Raw genomic sequence first — 21,695 nt, 5'->3', positions numbered from 1 at the left:
TCTGTGTATTTAATACTGGGGAAAGAACACAAGAAGACCGTTTATTTGTTTGATAAAAAATTGTATTCTCTTGTCGTTGAGTCACGTCATTAAGGACTGGAAACCAAGGGGTGTCAAAAACCCCAGAGTGTTGCTGTTGCATGGGTGTAGAGTTTCAGTCATGCAAGATGAAAAAGTTCTAGAAATCCACTAACCAAAAGTGTGCAGGGAGTGAACAATTCTGTAATGTGCTTTTAGCACAATTAAAACAAAAATAAAAACAAACACAAAAAGCAGAGTCGTGACCAGTAGACATGGAAGAAACCCAACTACATTTGTGCTGAAGAATTACCTGCTCCCATCTGAATGTCGAGAAGGAGTTAGAGAAATAAACTGATTCTCTGCTTCATAAAACTGCAGCAAGTCGTTTTCATTAGCAGTGATGACTGATGGAGATTGTCGGTGATGCTGTGATCCCAGGAGCAGAAGTCACCGTGTAAACAAAGCTGTGCTGACAAAAGGGGACTGTTCACAAAGCTGACACTAGCGCGGCGTTGAGAATATGAAGAAACAACGTGTGCATTCGCTGATTTGGGGCCAAAGTGCTCAGTAATGATTATGACATTAACTATTGGAATTTAGAAATTTTAAGTAAAAAAGAATAGATCTTATTCATTCATTTATTTATTTTCCTCCGCTAAAATTTTTCAAAAGTATCTGAAAAGCTAAAATGTTTTCACTGTATAAGTTGGCAAATTAAGGAAAGTTTAGTGTTAATTGAATCGCATTTAATTCTTTCCAAGTGCTTAGCTTTAAACACTACAGTGAAAAGACAACTGTTTAAAAACTTCTTTCAGGGCTGGAAACACATTTTGAAACAAACCTTTGAGACATGATGATAAAACCTGCACAATATCACGATGCATAGAAGGAAAAACAGAATTCCCTGATGTGGTGATTTTCTGTGTTACCAACTCCAACTTCTATGCCTCCTCAGGTATATAGGAAAAATAGGCATTTAGAATAGGGATTTTTTTTTTTTACATCTTTATTGGAGTATAATTGCTTTACAATGGTGTGTTAGTTTCTGCTTCATAACAGAGTGAATCAGTTATATATATATACACATACGCTCCCATATCTCTTCCCTCTTGCGTCTCCCTCCCTCCCACCCTCCCTATCCCACCCCTCCAGGAGGTCATAAAGCACCGAGCTGATCTCCCTGTGCTATGCAGCTGCTTCCCACTAGCTATCTACCTTACGTTTGGTAGTGTATATATGTCCATGCCTCTCTCTCGCTTTGTCACAGCTTACCCTTCCCCCTCCCCATATCCTCAAGTCCATTCTCTAGTAGGTCTGTGTCTTTATTCCTGTCTTACCCCTAGGTTCTTCATGACATTTTTTTTTCTTAAATTCCATATATATGTGTTAGCATACGGTATTTGTCTTTCTCTTTCTGACTTCCTTCACTATGTATGACAGACTCTAGGCCCATCCACCTCATTACAAATAGCTCAATTTCGTTTCTTTTTACGGCTGAGTAATATTCCATTGTATATATGTGCCACATCTTCTTTATCCATTCATCCGATGATGGGACACTTAGGTGAATAGGGATGTTTTTAGCCACTAAGATGAGTGAAGACAACTTTGATACCAAGAGGAATATGTTATCTCCCTCTCTTATCTTGACTGGGTAGCTATATTGAGCTCTAATATATTGAAATATAAGCAGGCAGGAGCGGGGGAAGAAAAAAACATAAGGGAGAGAGATTGAGTTCTAAATGTATGAGAAGGAAAAACTGAGAGCAGTTGAGAGGTTTATGATAAAACCAGAGGTATTATAGATGAAGACCAAAAAATAGCAGTTTCCACTCTTGAAAAATTATCCTATTCTATGGGTTTTTCTAAAACTAGTGTTATGTACTTGCACTATACTTAAGGTGACTTGGAATTTTATGGGAGGGATTTCAGCTTGAGTTCATTTGTATTGTCATTCAGAATTGCCAAGAGTGGTCTCTCATAATTTTCACTTATGACCTATGGATTTTTTCACCACTTACATACCAAACAATTTGTATTTGATCATACACTGTCCAGTTCTATTCCAATGTGTTTATTGAAAAGTTTTACCTTTCCCAATAAAAGTATAATTTCCTGGGGATCTGGGTCCAAGTACCTTTCACAGAGCCTTATACTTCTCTACCTAGTTTATATTGTCTGTAGGACAACTTGTCTGTCTTGTTCACTGCTGAAATCCTGTGCTTAGCACAATGACTGGCATATAGTAGACTTCGGGTAGATATTTGTTGTCTTCATAAAAGAATGAGTAAAGAGAATTAAGCTCATACATAATTGTTCAGTGGCTGTTTCCTTAATGTGTATAGGGGAGTGGGATTCAGGTTTTAAAAATTAGTGCCATTTGGGATATTGTTAAATGGATATTGTTCAGAGGATTTTAATCAATTAACCCTGGGGATACTGTTAAGATAGCATCTGGCAACTGGAAGTAGATTTACTAGATTAAATATAGTCAGAGTGAAATACTTTGGTATTAGTACAAAATATTGCCCTAATTTCAAGAAACGAATAGACAAAATCTTTGACAAAGGGTTAGTAGAATTTAATAGAGTTTAAATCATCTTTTTGTTTTAGATATAAGACATTTTACATATAAAAATGTGTACCTATATATTATATATACACATAGACACACATATATCTGTATTTATTATATATGTATACATATAGGTTTCCACTTCTATGTTTGATCTTCTCTGAAACCTCACTTCTTAACTTGCAGGATTCTTTTCCAGATCATAGAATTATTTGTTATTTTTACTTAAGCGATTTCCATGATTAAAATTCCATGTCTCCCCAGGTTTCCGTGAATCAGCAGTGCCCCAGAAAGCGTTTCGCTTCCTGAGACTCCAGGGAAGTCTTGGAACACAAAGAACTTGAAGAGGGAGCCTGGCCAAATAGAGATTTTTGAGCCTTTGTAGCCTTGCTAAAGCAGATTATTAGTACAAACAAAATCAAAGTCTGTGTGTTCCTAAAAGCAGCATTTTCATGTAAGTCCAAGGAACTCACTTTAGTTTTATTTGCTTTGGCTAAAGAAATAAAAAGCTTTGTTTTAACCACGTGGGCACTATTTTGCAAGGGGATCATAACAAATTGTTCTAATCTTTAATTTCACTAAAGAGTTACTACAGTGATTTGATGTAACTTTTTCAATGGAAAATTAACAACTAAATCTTTTCTAACGTCATTGTTTTCTAGATATGAATCAGAAGCTTCCTAGGTATTTTTGTAACACAATGGATTCTGATTCTGTTATTCAGATTCAGTGTTTTCTTCAAAAGAATGACGCTTTATGACTTTGCCAGCAATTTAATAGATTTTTGTCTTCTTAAAAGGATAGAACTAAGAAATATCAAGATTTAAAGCATAAATACCTTGGAACACTCAGAAGAGCAACATGGGAGAAACTGAGAAAAGAATTGAAACTCATAGAATAAGATGTCTTTCCAAGTTGAAGGTATGGACTGCTTTGTGTGGATATATGTGTATGTACCATATATATATTTTTAAACCGAGACCTTGTAAAGTTGCTTATATCTTCATGTATTAATCTAATAATAATGTCATACTACCTGATATATTGATAAGTTCTTGCTTTAATGAAGGTGGTTTGTAACTGAGGGTGTGTCTAAATAGGATTATTGATTCAGGCAATTTCAGCAGAAATAATGTTGAGGGATTTAAATGGAAGACAGGATCTTAAACACTTTCAAGTACACATTATATGACAGTAGGATTTAATTTCCTGGATTAAAGGCCAATTTAATGTTCACCCTTCTGGGGCTTCTAAGTCAGAGGAGTATGGAGGTCTCTCCTGGAAAATGGTTCACTGGACAGAAATGCTTTGTTGATCTGTATTCAGTGATGCCTTCACAATGACCCACTAAAACAAATGTTTACTTCAACCTCTGGCAACATACCAATCATTCTTTATAAGAAAAATGCCCATTTTGTTAGCGGTTTCTGGTATTCTTGACTATTTCAGAGCAAATTCTTTTTGCGTAGCCTCAAAGCTGTTTTGCCTTCAAACAAAATTTAAATTTATTTTAAACCAAGGAATCTGGATAATTGTCTTGATTCCACAGCTAATGCCTGCAAGTGGTTTCCAAACTATGACACTGCCACCAGTTTCCTTCCTATCAAAAGTTTGTTTTCTCTTTATACATGTGTAGGAAAGATCTACACATGTACTGGAAAGGGGAGAATCATGATATAGAGCTAGAAAATTACTTTTGCCTGAAATGCTCTGTTAATTATACATTTTTAAAATCCCCTTAAATTATTCCTAATTCTCATGTCCATCTCCTAACATTGAGGGGTTAAAAATAAGGACTGAGGCGCAGGCTTGGTTTATGTCGAGTTCAACTACTGACTTGCTGTGTGACCTCGGAGAGGTTGCTTAACCTCCTTGTGGCTCAGTTTTCTCATCTGAAAGGGGTAACAACAGTACTCATCTCATAGAATGTTTTTCGTTTTACATCCTTCAAACAATGACTGGAATATTGTAAACATTCAATAAATATTAGCTATTATTAATAATAGCATTTGTGGATAAAGGTCAAGTATTATTTATAAACAATTGGTCCTTAATTTTTTATGACTGGAGTTTGGCAGGACTAGATATTGATCTGAAATGAGATAGCAAAATACTGCAAGCACAAGTTTATCAGGTAAAAGTAAGAGACAATTGCTTCATAATTAGCCGGGTTTCTCTGTTTCTCTGACCTTAGACATATGCTCATTAAGCAACATTTTTAGAAGGTATCAAAGGACTGTCTTCAACAAATTTGCTTCAAACTCTGGGGCATTATTAAAAGCTGGTAGGACTAGCTTTATAAATATAGAGGTTATTTTGCACTAGACATGAGTCACAATAGCCACTGGTTGCTTTCACTCTATGAAGAAAACCGTACAGGTTAGGAAGCCCATATAAATGTTTCAGGAAAAGCACTGGGATCATGATTTATCTAGTTTCCTTTCTTAAAGTGTTAAATAAAAGAAATTATTCTCTCAAACATGATTTGTACTTTATTTGATAGGCCTTGCTTGCTTTTAAATATAAAATCTGAATTATAAAACCATGTGAAAATTGTTTACTCTCAACAATGTGCTCTGAAAAGATTTACATTGTGATGAGAGACAGAATTTCTACAACTGGTATTTAATATAAAAGGATAAATAGCTAGAGATATAGTTATACTATCTTGGCAGTTATATAATGATATGAATTTTTTTTTTTTTTTTTTTTCGGTACGCGGGCCTCTCACTGTTGTGGCTTCTCGCGTTGCGGAGCACAGGCTCCGGACACGCAGGCTCAGCGCCATGGCTCACGGGCCCAGCCGCTCTGCGGCATGTGGGATCTTCCCAGACCGGGGCACGAACCCGTGTCCCCTGCATCGGCAGGCGGACTCTCAACCACTGCGCCACCAGGGAAGCCCCACGATATGAATTTTGACTCATATTGAGCTTGATATTTAAATTTCCCAGGTCTTTTCCACATACATTTCTATTCAGATTTCCCCAAACTAATTGGTGCCGGTAACCCTTGGCTTAGTTGTGTTTAATCCTATTGAATTTCATCTTATATTCAGCTTACTTTCAGCAGTGACTGCTTCTTCAAGATGTTTTTGAATACTGATTCTGTCATTCATTCAGTAAACTTGTACTGGATGCCTACTGTTTGTGAGGCATTTACTAGACCCCAGAGATACGAAGGTAAATAATATATGGATCCTGTCATCGAGTCGTTCACAGTATAGTGAGGGAGAAGGTTATAGGCATCCAAACACATAAATAACGTGCACTGTGGGGAATTCCCTGGCAGTCCAGTGGTTAGGGCTTCTACTTCAGGGGCAAGGGTTCAATCCCTGGTCAGGGAACTAAGATCCCGCATGTCACGTGGCACGGCCAAACAGATAAATAAATCAAGTCCTTAAAAAAAAGTAAAGTGCACTGTGCTGAGGGCTGTAATAGAGGCAGGCACACAGCAGCGTGGGGAGATAGGGAATGAGTGGTCAAGGCTACGTGGGAAGTAGAAAGACAAGGAAGACTCCACAATAGAAATAATGATAGAGTTGAGTTTTAAATATTGAGCATATATTTATCAGATGCACAAGGTGAAGAAAAACATTGCAAGTGGAGGACCACCTGTAAAAGAGATGTAAAGTGGCATGGTGAATTAAAAGAACTATAAATAGAACACTATGTTTAGGGACAAGCGGCAAGAGATGATAACAAGGTATATACGAGGTTTTATTTGCCATCTAAGAAGTAGGGATTTTTGTTTATGGGAAGCCACGAAACAGTTTCAGGAAGTGGAGTCACATGCTAAATACGCATTTTATTCATCTGTTTGACAAACATTTATTAAGCTCCAAATTAGTGGTGGCAGGAGGTGGAAGGGAGATTGGAGGTGGGAAAGACTAGAGGAGACTAAAAAATGATTGCAGTTGTCTAAGATAAACTGTGTATACCTTTGAGAGATTTCAGCATCTGGGTGGTAGTTAAAGCCATGGGAATAAGTGAGATTTCCTAGGAAGAGCGTATATAGCAAAAAGTGGAGGGTATGAGACAAAAGCCTGAGAAGAGAAGACTGGATAGAAAGAGTCTAGCGATAGGTGGAGATATAGGTATGCATGGGGGGAGGGGAGGGAATTTCAGGAAGAAAAGAATGATTAATGATCTTAAATGACTCGGAGATATCAAGTTAGCTGAGGACTGAGAAGTACCTATTGGATTTGAAAATCAGGAAGTTGTTTATGACTTATAGAGTAGCTTCAAGAGAGGCTAGACTGAGGAGTGAGTGGAAGGTTCGTGTAGGCAATGAATCTAGACTATTCTTCCAAACAGCTTGATGGTAGCTGGAGCTACCATCAGGGATGAGGGAAGATTTTTAGGACAGAAATGTCTTGGATATATTTATAAGTTAGTGGGGAGAGAGAGAGTAAAGAGTATGAGGATGAAAATAGAGGAGGGGGTCAACAATTGATGAATCAGGATCTCAGCAATGGGAAGAATGGATTCCAGACCATGGCTGGAGGGAGTTTCTTATACAGGAGGAGGGATACATCCTTTTAAGATGGGAGGGAAATTGGAGGGGTAGGGAGGGGTAGATTTGAAGGTGAACTTGCTGAGATCATTTGCTGGTCAAGAAGAGCATGGGGCTGAGTTGGAGACTGACAAAAAGAAAAGATTGTGAATAATCTTGAAGGGAGTGTACAAAGTGCATTATAAATTGTGGGGTTGGTTCAAGATTGAGAAATTGGAAGATGGAGGGGTGAGGATTTTATAGATATGAGTGTACTGGCTGGAGAGTAAATCGAATGGTCTCTCAGGATGGAAGTGTCATCAGGAGATGGAAAAGCCCTATGGCATAGGATTAGGGACTACCATTCAGGCTGACATAAATATATTTATCTATAATTTGTTGATTTTGAAGCAGTAATTAATCTACGTAACTTATGATTACCCAGTATACAATGCTCCTTTTTCAAATCCCTTACTAAGACCTAAATCTTATCACTTCCAACTTAATAAAACTATCAAAATTTTAACTTTTTAGTAAAACCATACTACTTTCTGCTGATCACAATAGTTCTATCTGTTAAGTTGTCCTTGATTTTTTTGTTACAGATGGTGTCAGCCTGACTGCTGTCTGGAATTATATCAATACCTAGGAAGTGTGATTCAATATGCAGAAATTTATTGTACTGTATTCATATTCGTTTATCATAGCAAGTACTTGTTCAGTTTAGAAACATTTTTGTATGGTTTGTAATTAAAATATTGCTTTAAATAAATTAACTGGCAATGAGTAGCAATAGAATGTTGTATAAATTGCAGATTACTTTGTTCGAGAGAACTTAAGCAGATTTGCTACAGAAATAATGTCTTTGTATAACGTCACATTCCTTTTTAAAAATTAACATACACATATTCTTTTGTACTACAGATAGTGTTGCAATGCTGAAGATCAATTTAAATCATTTGCTACATGTTATTTAGAATGATTACTTGCTTCTGTGTATGTATAAGACGTGCCCATAAAATAATGAGGCTACAAATGACCTACACAATTCAATATCACTAATCAATTAGTCCCACTTTGGATTTTCAAAGAGAGAACATAGTATGGAAGACCAGAAGAAGAGATCACTTTAAAAGCTTCTTCCAAATACAAGAGTTACTTGAGCTGGAGACAATCAGTCTTTTGGTAGAAGATATTTTGCCAACGGGTGGCAAATGTACAATTTAAAAATAAATTTTTCATATGTTTTCTTGCACTTTTTTTCTCCCTAGATGTTTCTGTTGGCAATAACATGTGCGTATGTATCCAAAACACTATCCGGATCTTATATGAATTCCATGCTCACACAAATAGAGAGACAATTCAACATCCCAACATCTCTAGTTGGATTTATTAATGGAAGCTTTGAGATTGGTAATGAATTACTTTTCCATTACTTCTTTTTATACATTATTTTATCCAGGGAGCTAGTCTGAATTTTACTCTCCTTATTTTCCGCTTTGTACCATTTAATGTATTTTCTAAAACGACTTTGTTCCATTTAATGTATTTTCTAAAATGACTTAAATAGCCTAGCTATTGTATTTAATGTATTTTCTAAATGTATGTATTTAATGTATTTTATGTATTTTCTAAAATGACTTAAATAGCCTAGCTCACTTTCGAATATGTTGAGAAACAATTCATTTCAATATTATCCCTGAATAACACTTAAACATCGTCACATATCCCGTCACGGGACTTTTTATTCTAATACTCCTTTGGTTAGCTAGCATGAGTAGCAGAGTGTTTAGAGTACTAATATTTAATCTATTATTTGATAACCCGTAGGGCTTTATTTTCATGTTTAGAAGATATCATGGGAAACAAAGGAATCTGTTTTCAAAAAAAAAAAAAAGCAAATATTTTTCTTCTCCTATTGTTTCTGGGAGGTTGACAATTCTCCTTTCTAAGTGCAGAGGGAAGAAGAAACAGCTCTCACATCTCGCTGAATTTATTTCAGAAACAGCTTTTAGGGAAGAATAAAGCCTTTTCTTGGGCTCTGATTTTTGTGGCCGACTGGGAAGATGTGAGGACAGAGAGAAAGAATGAAGGAGGGAAAGATTTCTTCTGTGAACAAACCCGCAGAGAAATACAAATGTCACTCCTTTACAGTTTTGTAATGGCTTTTACTTCCTTCAAGATGAAAGTTGCCTTTAATATTTTTAATCAGTATCTGAAAGAAAAATTAGGATGGGATAGAGGCAAGACTGAAACAGGTGATGCTTGATCTTGTCTACTAGCACTCAACTCTCTCAGACCTCATTCTGTGCCACCCGTTTGCTGGCTCTGGAGATCCTGGCTACGGAGTCAGAAGTCACTCCTTGTAGAGTCCCTGTGTAAACTCACCTCGCAGTCTAATGGAGGGCATAGGTGCCAAATAATTTAACTGAATGCAGTAAGTTTGGTGACATAGGTATATGCAGTGTCCTATAGGAACACAGAGGAGGGACACAACCTCACTTAAGGAAGATAGGCTCTTGAAGTAAAATGTTTTCTGGGTGACGAAACAGGGTTAGATAAGTGTGAAGAGAATTCCAATAGAAGAAGAAGCGTAATGTTGAAACAGCATGGTAGTTGTGTAGGAAGCAACATTCAGCCCAGTGTTATAGACTGGCCACACTTCAGGTGGCAATTCCTAGAACATAGGTCTGGAGAAATGGGCAGGGGTAAGAAATGGACTATTGGAGAGCTTCGTGTGTGTGTGCTATGGAACTTACCTTTTATCCTCTAGGTAATGGAGAGTCACTAAGAGATTGGCAGAGGTTATTAACATTTCTGTGTCAAGGACCTCTTTGGCAATCTGATGCCATATAATCTCAGAATAATGTAATTGCGTAAAATAAAAACCCTAAGGGTACAAAGGAAGTCAATTATACTGAAATAAAATTATAAAAATATTAAAAGCAGCTTATATAATAATACTTCTTACCATCACATTAAATAACAATATCTACACTAATTTTGAAGTAGTCATCAGTGTCAATAATATTTTGAAGTATCTGCAACAACTGTAATGTCGTATGCAAATACCTGTAACTTCTGTTGGTGATAATTGATGACAAAATCATACATACTGTTAATACTAATGTAGTTTGTGTCTACTTTCACAGTCAAAGGAAATACTAATATTAAGTTACTGAAAATAAAGATGCAATTTTTTTTCTCACTCAAGTTCATGGAGCACCTGATTTCTATCTATGGACTCGTTTGGGGTTTATAGATAGCAGATCAAGAACTTCTGTTAAAAGACATTGTGAAACAGAGCTCTCCCTCAGGGCAGGGGTTGCGTCCTATTCATTTATTTCATGCATCCCTAGCACCACTCCCAGTATTTCAGATATTTATTATACAATAAATGCTGGATAGTCAATGATTGGGTGAGGCTGTTAATTTAGACTTTGTTCATACTAATTGAAATATTCATTTTTCACATCAATTTTTTCTAGGAAATCTTTTGTTGATTATATTTGTGAGTTATTTTGGAACTAAACTGCATAGACCTATAATGATTGGTGTTGGATGTGTGGTTATGGGCCTTGGGTGTTTCTTACAATCACTACCTCATTTCCTCATGGACCGGTAAGTACTGCAGTCTCTGATGATTTCTTTAGGTGCAACTTTCTGCAGGAAATAAGCTTGGATTTCTTTCTAGGAACAATGCTCCTAAAGACACAGAGCGCTGTAATAGAAACTGCAAGGTTCAGATTCTGTTCCACCCGCCTGTTCTGTGCTCTTAGCTGCCTGGCTTCCACTTACACGTCAATTTATGAAATAGAGATTTGGGACAACTCTTTTGTGGAGTTGAGTCTGATGAAAAGATTCTTAGGACCTGGCAAGGTTTGGGATTACTCCTTTCTAGGGACTATTTAGACACTTCTAATTACAATTGAGTTTCTGTTTAATTATGGGTCACCAAAGGATAGACCAGTCTGAAGGTTGATTTTCATTTTAAATTTTTATCAAAGTAATATGTGTGCAAAATTGTGAAAAGTAAAATTATATTGAAAAAAGCATTGTCGCCCACCCCTTCAACATTGCTCATATTACTCCTCTCCGGAGGCAACTACTCCCGACTCTTCTAGCTCTTTCTTCTTCTATTTGCTTCCATATTTCTAAGTAAATGTTTATCCTTTTAGTTTTTGATACTTTAGTGTTCTATAATATACATATTGACTTCCTACTTCCTATAAAATCATACTCACTATTCCATGTGTGTGACTATGTAAATGTTTTTCATATTTCAGCTGAACCATGCTGTTATTTTCCCTTTCTTATATCACTTTTTATTTTCCCTGGATTTAATAATTCCCTCATTTTATATTTGATTCATTTTCTTTTTATGTCTCACTAATCATCAGCAAATTCTTTACCGGTAGGACAATGTCTTCTCAATATAGTCGTACATATCAGAGGGTTTCATTTTTGTCTTTGAGATCCCTCTCCTGTCATCATCAATTTTCCATCTGCAATCTGAACTGGGAACTCTCCAGGCCTGCTGCATGGCTGCTCCTTTGAAATTTTCACTCACCATTCTCCTTGGGAATTTGTTTTACCTCTTTCTTCCATTCAGTTATTTACTTCCTGGGTAGTAATATCTTCTCCTTTCCTTTTCATTCTTACTCTTTTTGTGGAAAATGTCATCTAATAGGTTTCTGAAAAAGTGTGCAAGGAAAGTAATAATTTTAAGACCTTAAACATCGGGAAATATTCCTGTTCTACTCCCATACCCGGTGACAGTTTGGATGGTATAAAATTCTGGTTTGAAGTTTTTTCCCAAGGGATTTTTTTTTGCGGTACGCGGGCCTCTCACTGTTGTGGCCTCTCCCGTTGCAGAGCACAGGCTCCGGACGTGCAGGCTCAGCGGCCATGGCTCACAGGCCCAGCCGCTGTGCGGCATGTGGGATCGTCCTGGACTGGGGCACGAACCCGTGTCCCCTGCATCGGCAGGCGAACTCCCAACCACTGGGCCACCCCTTCCCTAGGGATTTTGAAGACATCATTTCCAATACTTTCTAGTTTCCAGTGTTACTCTTGAGAATCCTATACCATTCTAACCCCTGTGACCAGTTTCTTTTCTCTAGGAGCTGTTGGGATTTTCCTTTAAACTCCAGAATTTGAATTCATGATAATCATGTTGGTGTAAATGATTTTCCTTTATCATGCTAGGTGCCTTCAATCTGGACATTTGTAAAAGTTACTTGTATTGTTTCTTTGAAAATATCCCCCCTTCTTCCACCCCTCTACTTTCTCTTTCTAGAACTTCTGCTTGTTCTTGAATATTGTTACATCCTGAGTTAAGCTTATAGTTTTCTCATCTTTTCTCTCCAACTTTCTACCTCTTTGCCTTCTTGTTATTTTTAGGGGAGATTTCTAAAGATTTTTTGTTTTTTTTTGATGTGGACCATTTTTAAAGTCTTTGTTACAATATTGCTTCTGTTTTAGTTTTAGTTTTAGTTTTCTGGGTTTTTTGGCTGCGAGGCATGTGGGATCTTAGCTCCCCAGCCAGGGATGGAACCCGCACTCCCTGCATTGGAAGGCGAAGTCTTAACCACTGGACTGCTAGGAAAGTCCCTGGGGGAGATTTCTTTATCTTCCAAACCTTTGAATGGATTTCTGACTTTTGCTCTCATATTTTTAAGTTTTAAGGACTCTTGTTCTTTGAATGTATCTTTTTAGGGAACATCTTGCTCTTACTTTAAGAATGCAATGTCTTTTCCATCTGCATTTCAAGTGTACAGTTTTTTATTTGTTTTGTCTTTGTCTTTATGTTATAGGCTTCCTTCATATCTGGCGGTCCTTGGTTAGCTATTCATATTTGAGAGAGAGGAATAGCAACAACAAGCTAACCAGAAGTTCTGTGGTACATGTGTAGGATGTGGTTGTTGGAGGGCTTCTTCCCAGCACAGGGACTGGGTGTTTTAGAGATGGCTCAGAACTGTCCATAACCTGTCAGTTAACTCAGGCAGGGATTCTCCAATCTGTTGCCTGAGACATGGCAGCTTGGCTACCAGCCAGGTGGGAGTGGGAGTCTCTTTTATCACTATGTAGATTTTTCTTTTACTTAATATCCCCAGGTTTTAGTATGGCCTCCTATCCTCAGTGTGCTTGTTTTGACTCTCTGCAGTCTAAGGCCATGTTCGTTGGGATGGTGGAGGGTGTCTATTATAAGGATTTAACTGTTCCTTATACACACTTTAAACCAATCCTCTGATGTTTTTGGATCATACCCACTCCCGCCTTTAGAAGTATCTTGTATCCTGCCTGAAACTTTCCGGGGATATGTGGTACATGTTTGGTTCCTCCCCTGCAGGCACGCACTTAGGCTTGTGTTTCTCATATTTTCTAGTTCAGTGACCACTCATCTCCTTTCCCGTTTTCAGAATCTTTATCTTCTTGTCGAATATTCAAAATCTCTTTCTCCTTGTCAGATCTTCCATTTTCTTTATCCTTGTGGCATTATGCCTTTTCCTTTACTATTTTATAATCCATCAACTGTCATTTTGCTGAAGTTTTGGGGATGAATGAACGTTGAATGAGTTATTGGGGTTTAGTGGATAAGTTAAATGAAAATGATATGTTATCTTCTCAGGTATTTCTGAAGGGATCAGAAGTGTTCAGGCAAAGAGTTTTTACTGTCCTTTTAGTTCCTATCCTGTCCAAGACAACATCAAGTAATATTCAGCTATTATTTACATTTCTTTCCACTCTCTGCCAAAGGTGTTATTTTTTTTGTCTGAAGCTGGCAAGTCTCATGGGATCATGGGTATGGAGAGAGAAGCCTTTGTCCACAGTTCACAGCCACTCTGTGACCATGACTGGACAATTGTTCAAAGGGGAAGGCATTTTGACCCTTTTTATTATGTTCTATAGCATAGAAATCAGAACTATCAGTGACATACAAGCATAGCACTCTTTAGCTCATTTGGAACTCAGAAGGGCAAGGTTGTCTCTGTGTGTGTGTGTGTGTGTGTGTGTGTGTGTGTGTGTTTTGTTTTGTTTTTGGATTTCTCTTATCTACTAGAAATATAGAAACCAGTCCAGCATAATTTCTACCAAAGAGAGACTTAGCTGGACATATTTTCTTCCATTATTGCAGCTTATAATTTACTTTCTGAGAAAGGGAATGGGATCTTGTGGTAATTTGCCTAAGATAATATGGTCACAGTGTATTAACCCTTTTGTCCTTACGAGAAGAGAAAAACTCATTACATTGCACTGTCACAGTGTTTGAATCTCCAAAGGTCTCTCGTTATGATGGGCAAATATTTTGTTTTTCTTGGGGATTGATGAATGCATGAAGGGATTATTGTTTGAATTCTCAGAAAGTGGGGTATATTTTTTACGAGCAAACCTCAGAGGATCCAAAGTTGGAAACTTGTTTGTTGTGTTGTTTTTCCTCCCAAAGCTTTATCTTCTTTATTATACTTCGTAGAGTCTATTATTTTTCTCCCTTTTAGTTCCTTATCCACAGCAATTATTTCCAGGAAATGATCTCCTAAAAACCACAAAGCATTGATGTTAGGTAATCTAAAGGATAGACCATACATATGCAGATAATTGAAAGCTGGCTGTCAATGAATTGCACATTTTCGTGAGTGGCAAGTTCTTTTTGATGATGTCAATCTATGATGACTGGGTGGCAAAGATGAAAAGACATCTGCTTTCCTGGGTTTGGATGTTGTATCTTAAGTGAAGCAGGAGCATCTTCACAACGCTCACATTGTCCTCATTGGCTCCTTAACACAAATGTGTTTTCCCTGTGTTCATACAGATATGAATATGAATCTACAGTTTCAGTTTCTGGTAATTTGTCCTCAAACAGTTTCTTGTGTATGGAAAACGGAACCCAGAGTTTCAAACCAACAGAAGATCCATCAGGTTGTCTGCTTCATTTTATTACTTTAGTTAATTTGTAACTGAACACTTTCTGTGGAGGGTCTTTGAATGAGTTACTGGGTTTGGTTAAGTAAGATAGAGGAACAAAAAGATATTTTTTCCCCTCTAAAGGATTTTAGAGGGGATCATGGAGGAGAATAAGGAAGAGGAATGGCTAATAATAGAAAATGTAATGCCTCTTATATTTGAATATACCTATTAAGACTGCCTTGTCTTTTTTTTTTTTTTTTTTGCGGTACGCGGGCCTCTCACTGTTGTGGCCTCTCCCGTTGCAGAGCACAGGCTCCGGACGCACAGGCTCAGCGGCCATGGCTCGCGGGCCCAGCCGCTCCACGGCATGTGGGATCTTCCCGGACCGGGGGGCACGAACCCGCGTCCCCTGCATTGGCAGGTGGACTCTCAACCACTGCGCCACCAGGGAATCCAGCCTTGTCTGTTCTTTAAAATGGTTATTTAAAAATCAGTCAAAGACGTCCACCCAAGGGCCACTGTAAAATTAATTCCTTAGAGGAAAACATCTTAGAAGGATGGGTTTATACTGATGATTTGGTCTATACAATTATCTAAATAGGAAACAGAGGTAGAAACAAAGTTCAAAAGATTTGTGTTATATTATTGATATTCTATAGCAGAGAAAGCAGGCAAGTATGCTATAGTTCTGAATACTCTAGTCTCTTTCTTCTGAACTAGGAACTTGTCTTTTTTGCCCAGTTGTCCCTCTTTACCAGAGACTGCTTCCTAATCCAGCATGATAGTGTACAATAATGGTGTTTCTTCCAGGTTCTTGCAGTCCCAGGCACCAGCATACCTGCCTCTGCCCCTTCATGTGCTAAAGGACCTATATAATCTGGTGATACTTAGTCTATAGGTGACCCTGTTAATTTACCTCAGACCAGAACTTCTTTTCCTGTGATGGGCACATTTTCAGGCTGGATTCATATTAATGGAAGTTACGGTGGTTCCTTAGGCTGGGAATTTCACCGCCAGCATGGGATAAGAGGGAATCAAAATAGTTCAAATGAGTATAAGAATAGCTGTCTCAGAAACTCTAAATCAAAGGAACCCCCTGGGGAAGCAAAAGAAAACAGTGACATCAGCAATAGCCCGCGTTCTCTCCTTGAGTTGGCTTTCGCCAAAGAATGACTCAGGTCCTGTTTCCTATTTTTCCTAATGTGCATTGTAGTAGATAAACAAAACCTTCCCAGCTGGGTGTATCTCCAGGGAAATGTGTTGATTCCTTAATCACCTGATATTTTCAGTTTTGCCCTAGAGGAAACCTGGAGTTTGCCTATGATCTATAGACATAAACATTGTGCTCATCATAGATAAAAATATGAATACCCAGCAACGGAGACTATGATTTTCTGGACTGGGAATGACTGAGAGATAGGCTCACAAGAAATTTTGAGACTCAGCTGTGTTCAGGACCCTCACATCTGTGGGTGGCACAGCTTACTAATCATCGGGAAAATGCAAATCAAAAACCACAATGAGATATTATCTTACACCTGCCAGAATGGCTGTCCTTAAAAAGGTAACAAATAACAAATATTGGTGAGGATGTAGAGAAAAGGGAACACTTGTACGCTGCTGATGGGAATCTAAGTTGGTGCAGCCACTATGAAAAACAGTGTGGAGGCTCCTCAAAAGATTAAAAATAGAACTACCACAGGATCTAGCAATTCTACTCCTGGATATATATATACATATCTGAAAAAAACAAAAACACTAGTTCAAAAAGATACATGCACCCCAATGTTCATAGTAGCATTATCTACAATAGCCAAGATATGGAAGCAACCTAAGTGTGATCAACAGAGAAATGGATAAAGAAGACGTGGTGAATACATACACAGTGGAATATATTACTCAGCCGCAGAAAAGAATGAAATTTTGCCATTTGCAACAAAATGGATGGACCGGGAGGGTATTGTGTTTAGTGAAATAAGTGAGAAAAAGAGAAATACTGTATGTTTTGACTTATATGTTGAATCTAAAAAATGAAACAAATGAATAATATAAGAGAACAGAAACAGACTCATACGTGCAGAGAACAAACTAGTGATTACCAGTGGGGAGAAGAGTGGGAGGAGGGGGGGAAAACAGGAGGAGGGGATTAAGAGGTACAAACTACTAGGTATAAAATAACTAAAAGGATGTAATGTACAACACAGGGAATGTTGCCAATGTTTTATAATAACTTTATATGGAGTATAATCTATAAAAATATCAAATTACTATGTTGTACACATGAAACTAATATAGTATTGTAAGTCACTGTACTTCAATTTAAAAAGAAGTTATTTGGTGATCACAGTATACAGTGGGCTCTATAGAGAAAATGTGATTACTACTCAGTTAAATATTTTTCATTTCTATAAAGTAATTAGAACTGTAGAGAATTCAAAACTCAGTGAGCCTCTTACATAAATCTTATAAATATAGTCTCAATTCTAGGGAGAGATATTTGTGTTTTTTCCTCTCCTCAGAGTTAGTATATATATTGGGTAGCACTTATAACAGCTAACTAAGTTTAGTAGTTGCTGGTAAACTAACTCTCTGGAGGGAAAAAAAAGCCTTGATTTTTAGTGTTTGTCAATTTCTGTGGTGTAAATACTCTCATCAAACTACCAGCATGTTATCACTAAATACTGAATTGGGAAGAGATGTATATACTCATCTCTCCCCAGCCAGTAGGAACTGGCTCCAGCGTACCACTTATTGTTGGCCATACGTAAGTACTCTGTCAGAAAGTGCAAAAGGGTGGCCCAGTGAGTCATTGCTGGCATAGTACATTGTTGGCAAGGTGCCATGGTCACATAAGAACTGTGAAATGCTTACCTACCAAAAACTTAGAATTAAGTATTGCTAATATTTCACTACCAAAACACTAATGTAATGTCTTTTTTTCTTTTAATGCAGAATGTGTGAAGGAAGTTAAATCATTAATGTGGGTGTATGTACTAGTTGGAAATATTATACGTGGAATTGGTGAGACTCCCATCATGCCTTTGGGTATTTCCTACATAGAGGATTTTGCCAAATCTGAAAACTCTCCTTTATATATTGGTGAGTTGGAAGATCTGCCTTAGCCTCTTTTCAGGACAGTAAGCTCCTTGAGCATGGATATTAGTTATTTATTTGGATGCTTAGTGATGAACAGAACGATGAACACAGTGCTTTGGCACAACTGGCCCTCATTTAAAGTTTGTTGAATGGAGCAATTATGGGCTGACTCCAAATAAGCCACTTTGCTAAACCTGCTTTTTACTATGGAAAATGCCATTAATCTAGTGTCCCTGGAGTTCTGTTTGACTCCTCCATTTGCTGGGCACCACTCTATACCCAATCTGTTAAGAGATTTAGCAATGTTTTCTCCAAAATGTCTCATATTCAAAACCTGTCTCACTATTTTCATTACTTCTGTTTTTGTTCAGGTCTTCATCACTTCATGTATATGTTATTATAATTTCTATATTGGTCATTTTATCTGTAGTATTTATAATCAATTTCTTCTAAAAATTCTTGCAGTATAATTTTTCTTAAGTATTTTAAATATCTTCTCTTTAATGTTGATGAAACATACTGATTCTGTCTATTAAATATGAGCTCTTTACTTATTACTAGCTCTGCACTCAGTTTATCTATCTAGTTTCCTATATAGTTTCTCTTTATCACAATTTCTTTATAATAGCCAGGCTGTTTCATATTTTTCACAAATATCTGTCTTCATAATTTTGGTAATGTTTCCTGAAAATTCATTTTCTAAAATCTATCAGTATCTCCCACAATAGGCAACTTAAGATCCACCTTGTATGTTGTCTTACAATCTCATGAATATTCTTAATTTATTATGCATAACTTGCTTATATTCCTTAGTTACTCCATCTGTTGTTGGTTATAAAATCATAACTTTGAGTACAGGGACGTTTTTGTGTTAAAGTAGAAATATCTTTTTAAAACCAGAAAAGTCAAAGTGGGTGAGAGAAGATAGTAACAGAGCTACATGTAATGAGGAGATTAAAATATTTAGGAATGATTATCCCAAGCAACTTTGGGTGATTTTGATGACCCACTGATTTTGCAATAATCTTTTTCAGTGTTTTTCTATTCAGTCTTTGAAATCCATTCACATACTTATATTGAAAGATTACAGAATGCTCACCTGCAATAAATTAGCAAACACCTTGTTAAAATATGTGTTTCTTTTTTCAACAAATATTAGGGTATATAACACATAGAAACAATGGATAATCTCTACAAGTATTAAGATGAATAAGACATTATCCATATAAAGTTTAGTATATAAATAACTACATAATTATATATCAATAAAATCTGATAAATATGTGTATAATTAAATTTGAAAATCAAAGTAATAATTATTAATAATCCGTGTATAATTAAATAATTATAAGTCAATTAACTATACATCAAGAAAACAATTCCATGTATGGCTCTGGAGTTTAGGAGAGAACATAAAAGCTGGACATGAAATTTAAGAATCATCTATACAGAGACAAAAAATAAAATCAAGAGGGAGAAATGAGGTTGCCATAGGAGGTCAGATGCTACATAGTGAGGAGTCCTAGGATAAAATGCTAGGGAATACTTAAGTGAATAGAGTAAGAGGAAGAAAACTCAAAGAAGGGGTAGTCATAAGGTACAAGACTAAGACAATAAATGAATGTATAGTTTTGTATCAAGTGATACATTTGGGAGTGAAGCTTTCCTGAGGAATATGCCACAAGATATTTATCATAACATAGCATTTCTTTAAAAATCCTCCAAAAATGTGACTGTGGAAGGCAACGAAAGAATTTTGCTCTATTCTGTGACTTTCTTAATAGTAAGATCTCAGCTGTAATACTGAAGGAACCATAGAATCAAAATATCCACCCATGATACAGTAGTGATAATTCTATTCCAATACCGGACACAGTAATAGTTTACTCACAAGACACAACAAAACTCACCGAAAAAGGCCATCACTTTACAGTCTCTAATACACAAGAGAAAATGGCTTTGAATCATAATAGGGATAGTCCCACTAATCTCATCTTTTTTTTTTTTTTTTTTTTTTGCGGTACGCGGGCCTCTCACTGTTGTGGCCTCTCCCGTTGCGGAGCACAGGCTCCGGACGTGCAGGCTCAGCGACCATGGCTCACAGGCCCAGCCGCTCCACGGCATGTGGGATCTTCCCGGACCGGGGCACGAACACGTGTCCCCTGCATCGGCAGGCGGACTCTCAACCACTGCGCCACCAGGGAAGCCCCATAGAATTTAAAGTTTCCCATTTCCTTAGTTTTATTTCAAAATTATTATTAAGGAATGAAGTCATATATACACACTGATAATTTTAAATAAGTTAGTCTTTCATAAGAGAAAAGGAATATTTTCATCTTCGAGAAGGGCGTTTGCACACAATATGGTCACCCAGCTGCAGCCAGTCTCTTCTAACTGCAGATCTTTACCTGTAACCGAGTGTGAAAGAGAACTTGGAGGCTTAGAGAAAGTGGCTTCAAATTAGGAGGCTCCTGTTTCAACATTTAAACAAACATGCTTGTTACTTATACATACACCAAGTTTAATTTTCCTACAGATTGAACACATAAGGCAAAAATATCAAAGGTAAAAACAATTCAACCTTCAGACTCGTCATGGGATTAGAACTCCTTATGTGGGTGTATAACTTTATATTTTCTTTTATTTTTAGGGTTTATAGAAACAGGAGCTATCATTGGTCCTTTGATTGGACTTTCGTTAGCGTCATTCTGTGCAAATGTTTATGTTGACACTGGATCGGTGAACACAGGTAACTCCATAAAATCTATTTATACAGTGTCTAAAGTACACAAAGCATCATCAGGTATGTTATCACATTTAATCGTTACTTTATCTGACCCTCAGTTAGATAGAATCTCCACTTTCCAGGTGACCAAATTGAAGTTGAGGAGTTTAAATAATTTTCAATATTTCAAACCAGTGAGGAGAGCAAGATACAGTGCTGATCTTCTGACTCAAAATCCAGTGCTCTTTCTACTGCACTAATCATATTTCTTGTTTTCAAAAGATTTAAGCACATAGGTTTGAATTCTTTTTAAATCAAGCAATCATTTGAGGATAATGAAATAGAATTTGTAGCTCTTTAATATGTACCTATTTATAAATTCCTTACATGATAGGACAGATAGTCAAACGAGCTTATTGCTAGACAGTATTGTAACACCACATATTTTCAGACAAGTTTTATCAATGTCTGAATTATATGCAATTTCTGTACTTGGATAGAACCTGACAATTATAATTGTAATAATTTTCTATAGTTCATAAAGGAAATAATGACTCAAGCTAATAAAAGTTGTGTGTATCTCTTTACAGATGATCTGACCATAACTCCCATTGATACTCGTTGGGTTGGTGCATGGTGGTTTGGCTTTTTGGTTTGTGCAGGGGTGAATGTGCTTACTGCCATTCCTTTTTTCGTTTTGCCCAAAACGCTTCCAAAGGAAGGACTAGAGGATATTGCTGAGACCATTAAAAATGACAAAGAAGAGAAACAAAGCGAAGTCAGGAAGAAAAGGGTTGGAATCACTAAAGGCAAATATAAACATTTTATATTTTACAATTTACTTTTTATTTTCTATAGTCATGTCTGTATCTTAGTCTA

General features: G+C 36.9%; 1 protein-coding gene across 1 annotated transcript in view; it reads left to right on the top strand.

Annotated features, from left to right (window-relative positions):
- The first annotated feature begins 3,289 nt into the window (after positions 1 to 3,289).
- The window catches only part of SLCO1A2 (solute carrier organic anion transporter family member 1A2), a 47,855-nt gene continuing 29,449 nt past the window's right edge, over positions 3,290 to 21,695 (top strand). The window contains exons 1-7 of the mRNA XM_082666526.1: positions 3,290 to 3,517; positions 8,359 to 8,500; positions 10,576 to 10,708; positions 14,901 to 15,007; positions 17,948 to 18,094; positions 20,742 to 20,840; positions 21,407 to 21,625. Coding sequence (XP_082522652.1) covers positions 3,458 to 3,517; positions 8,359 to 8,500; positions 10,576 to 10,708; positions 14,901 to 15,007; positions 17,948 to 18,094; positions 20,742 to 20,840; positions 21,407 to 21,625 — 907 coding nt within the window. The 5' untranslated portion in view covers positions 3,290 to 3,457. The remainder of the gene's footprint in view (positions 3,518 to 8,358; positions 8,501 to 10,575; positions 10,709 to 14,900; positions 15,008 to 17,947; positions 18,095 to 20,741; positions 20,841 to 21,406; positions 21,626 to 21,695) is intronic.

Source organism: Grampus griseus (assembly GCF_964374135.1).
Source record: "Grampus griseus genome assembly, chromosome: 11".
NCBI lineage: Eukaryota > Metazoa > Chordata > Mammalia > Artiodactyla > Delphinidae > Grampus > Grampus griseus.
Note: the sequence above shows the minus strand (reverse complement) of the source record. Positions and strands in the feature narration are given on the sequence as shown.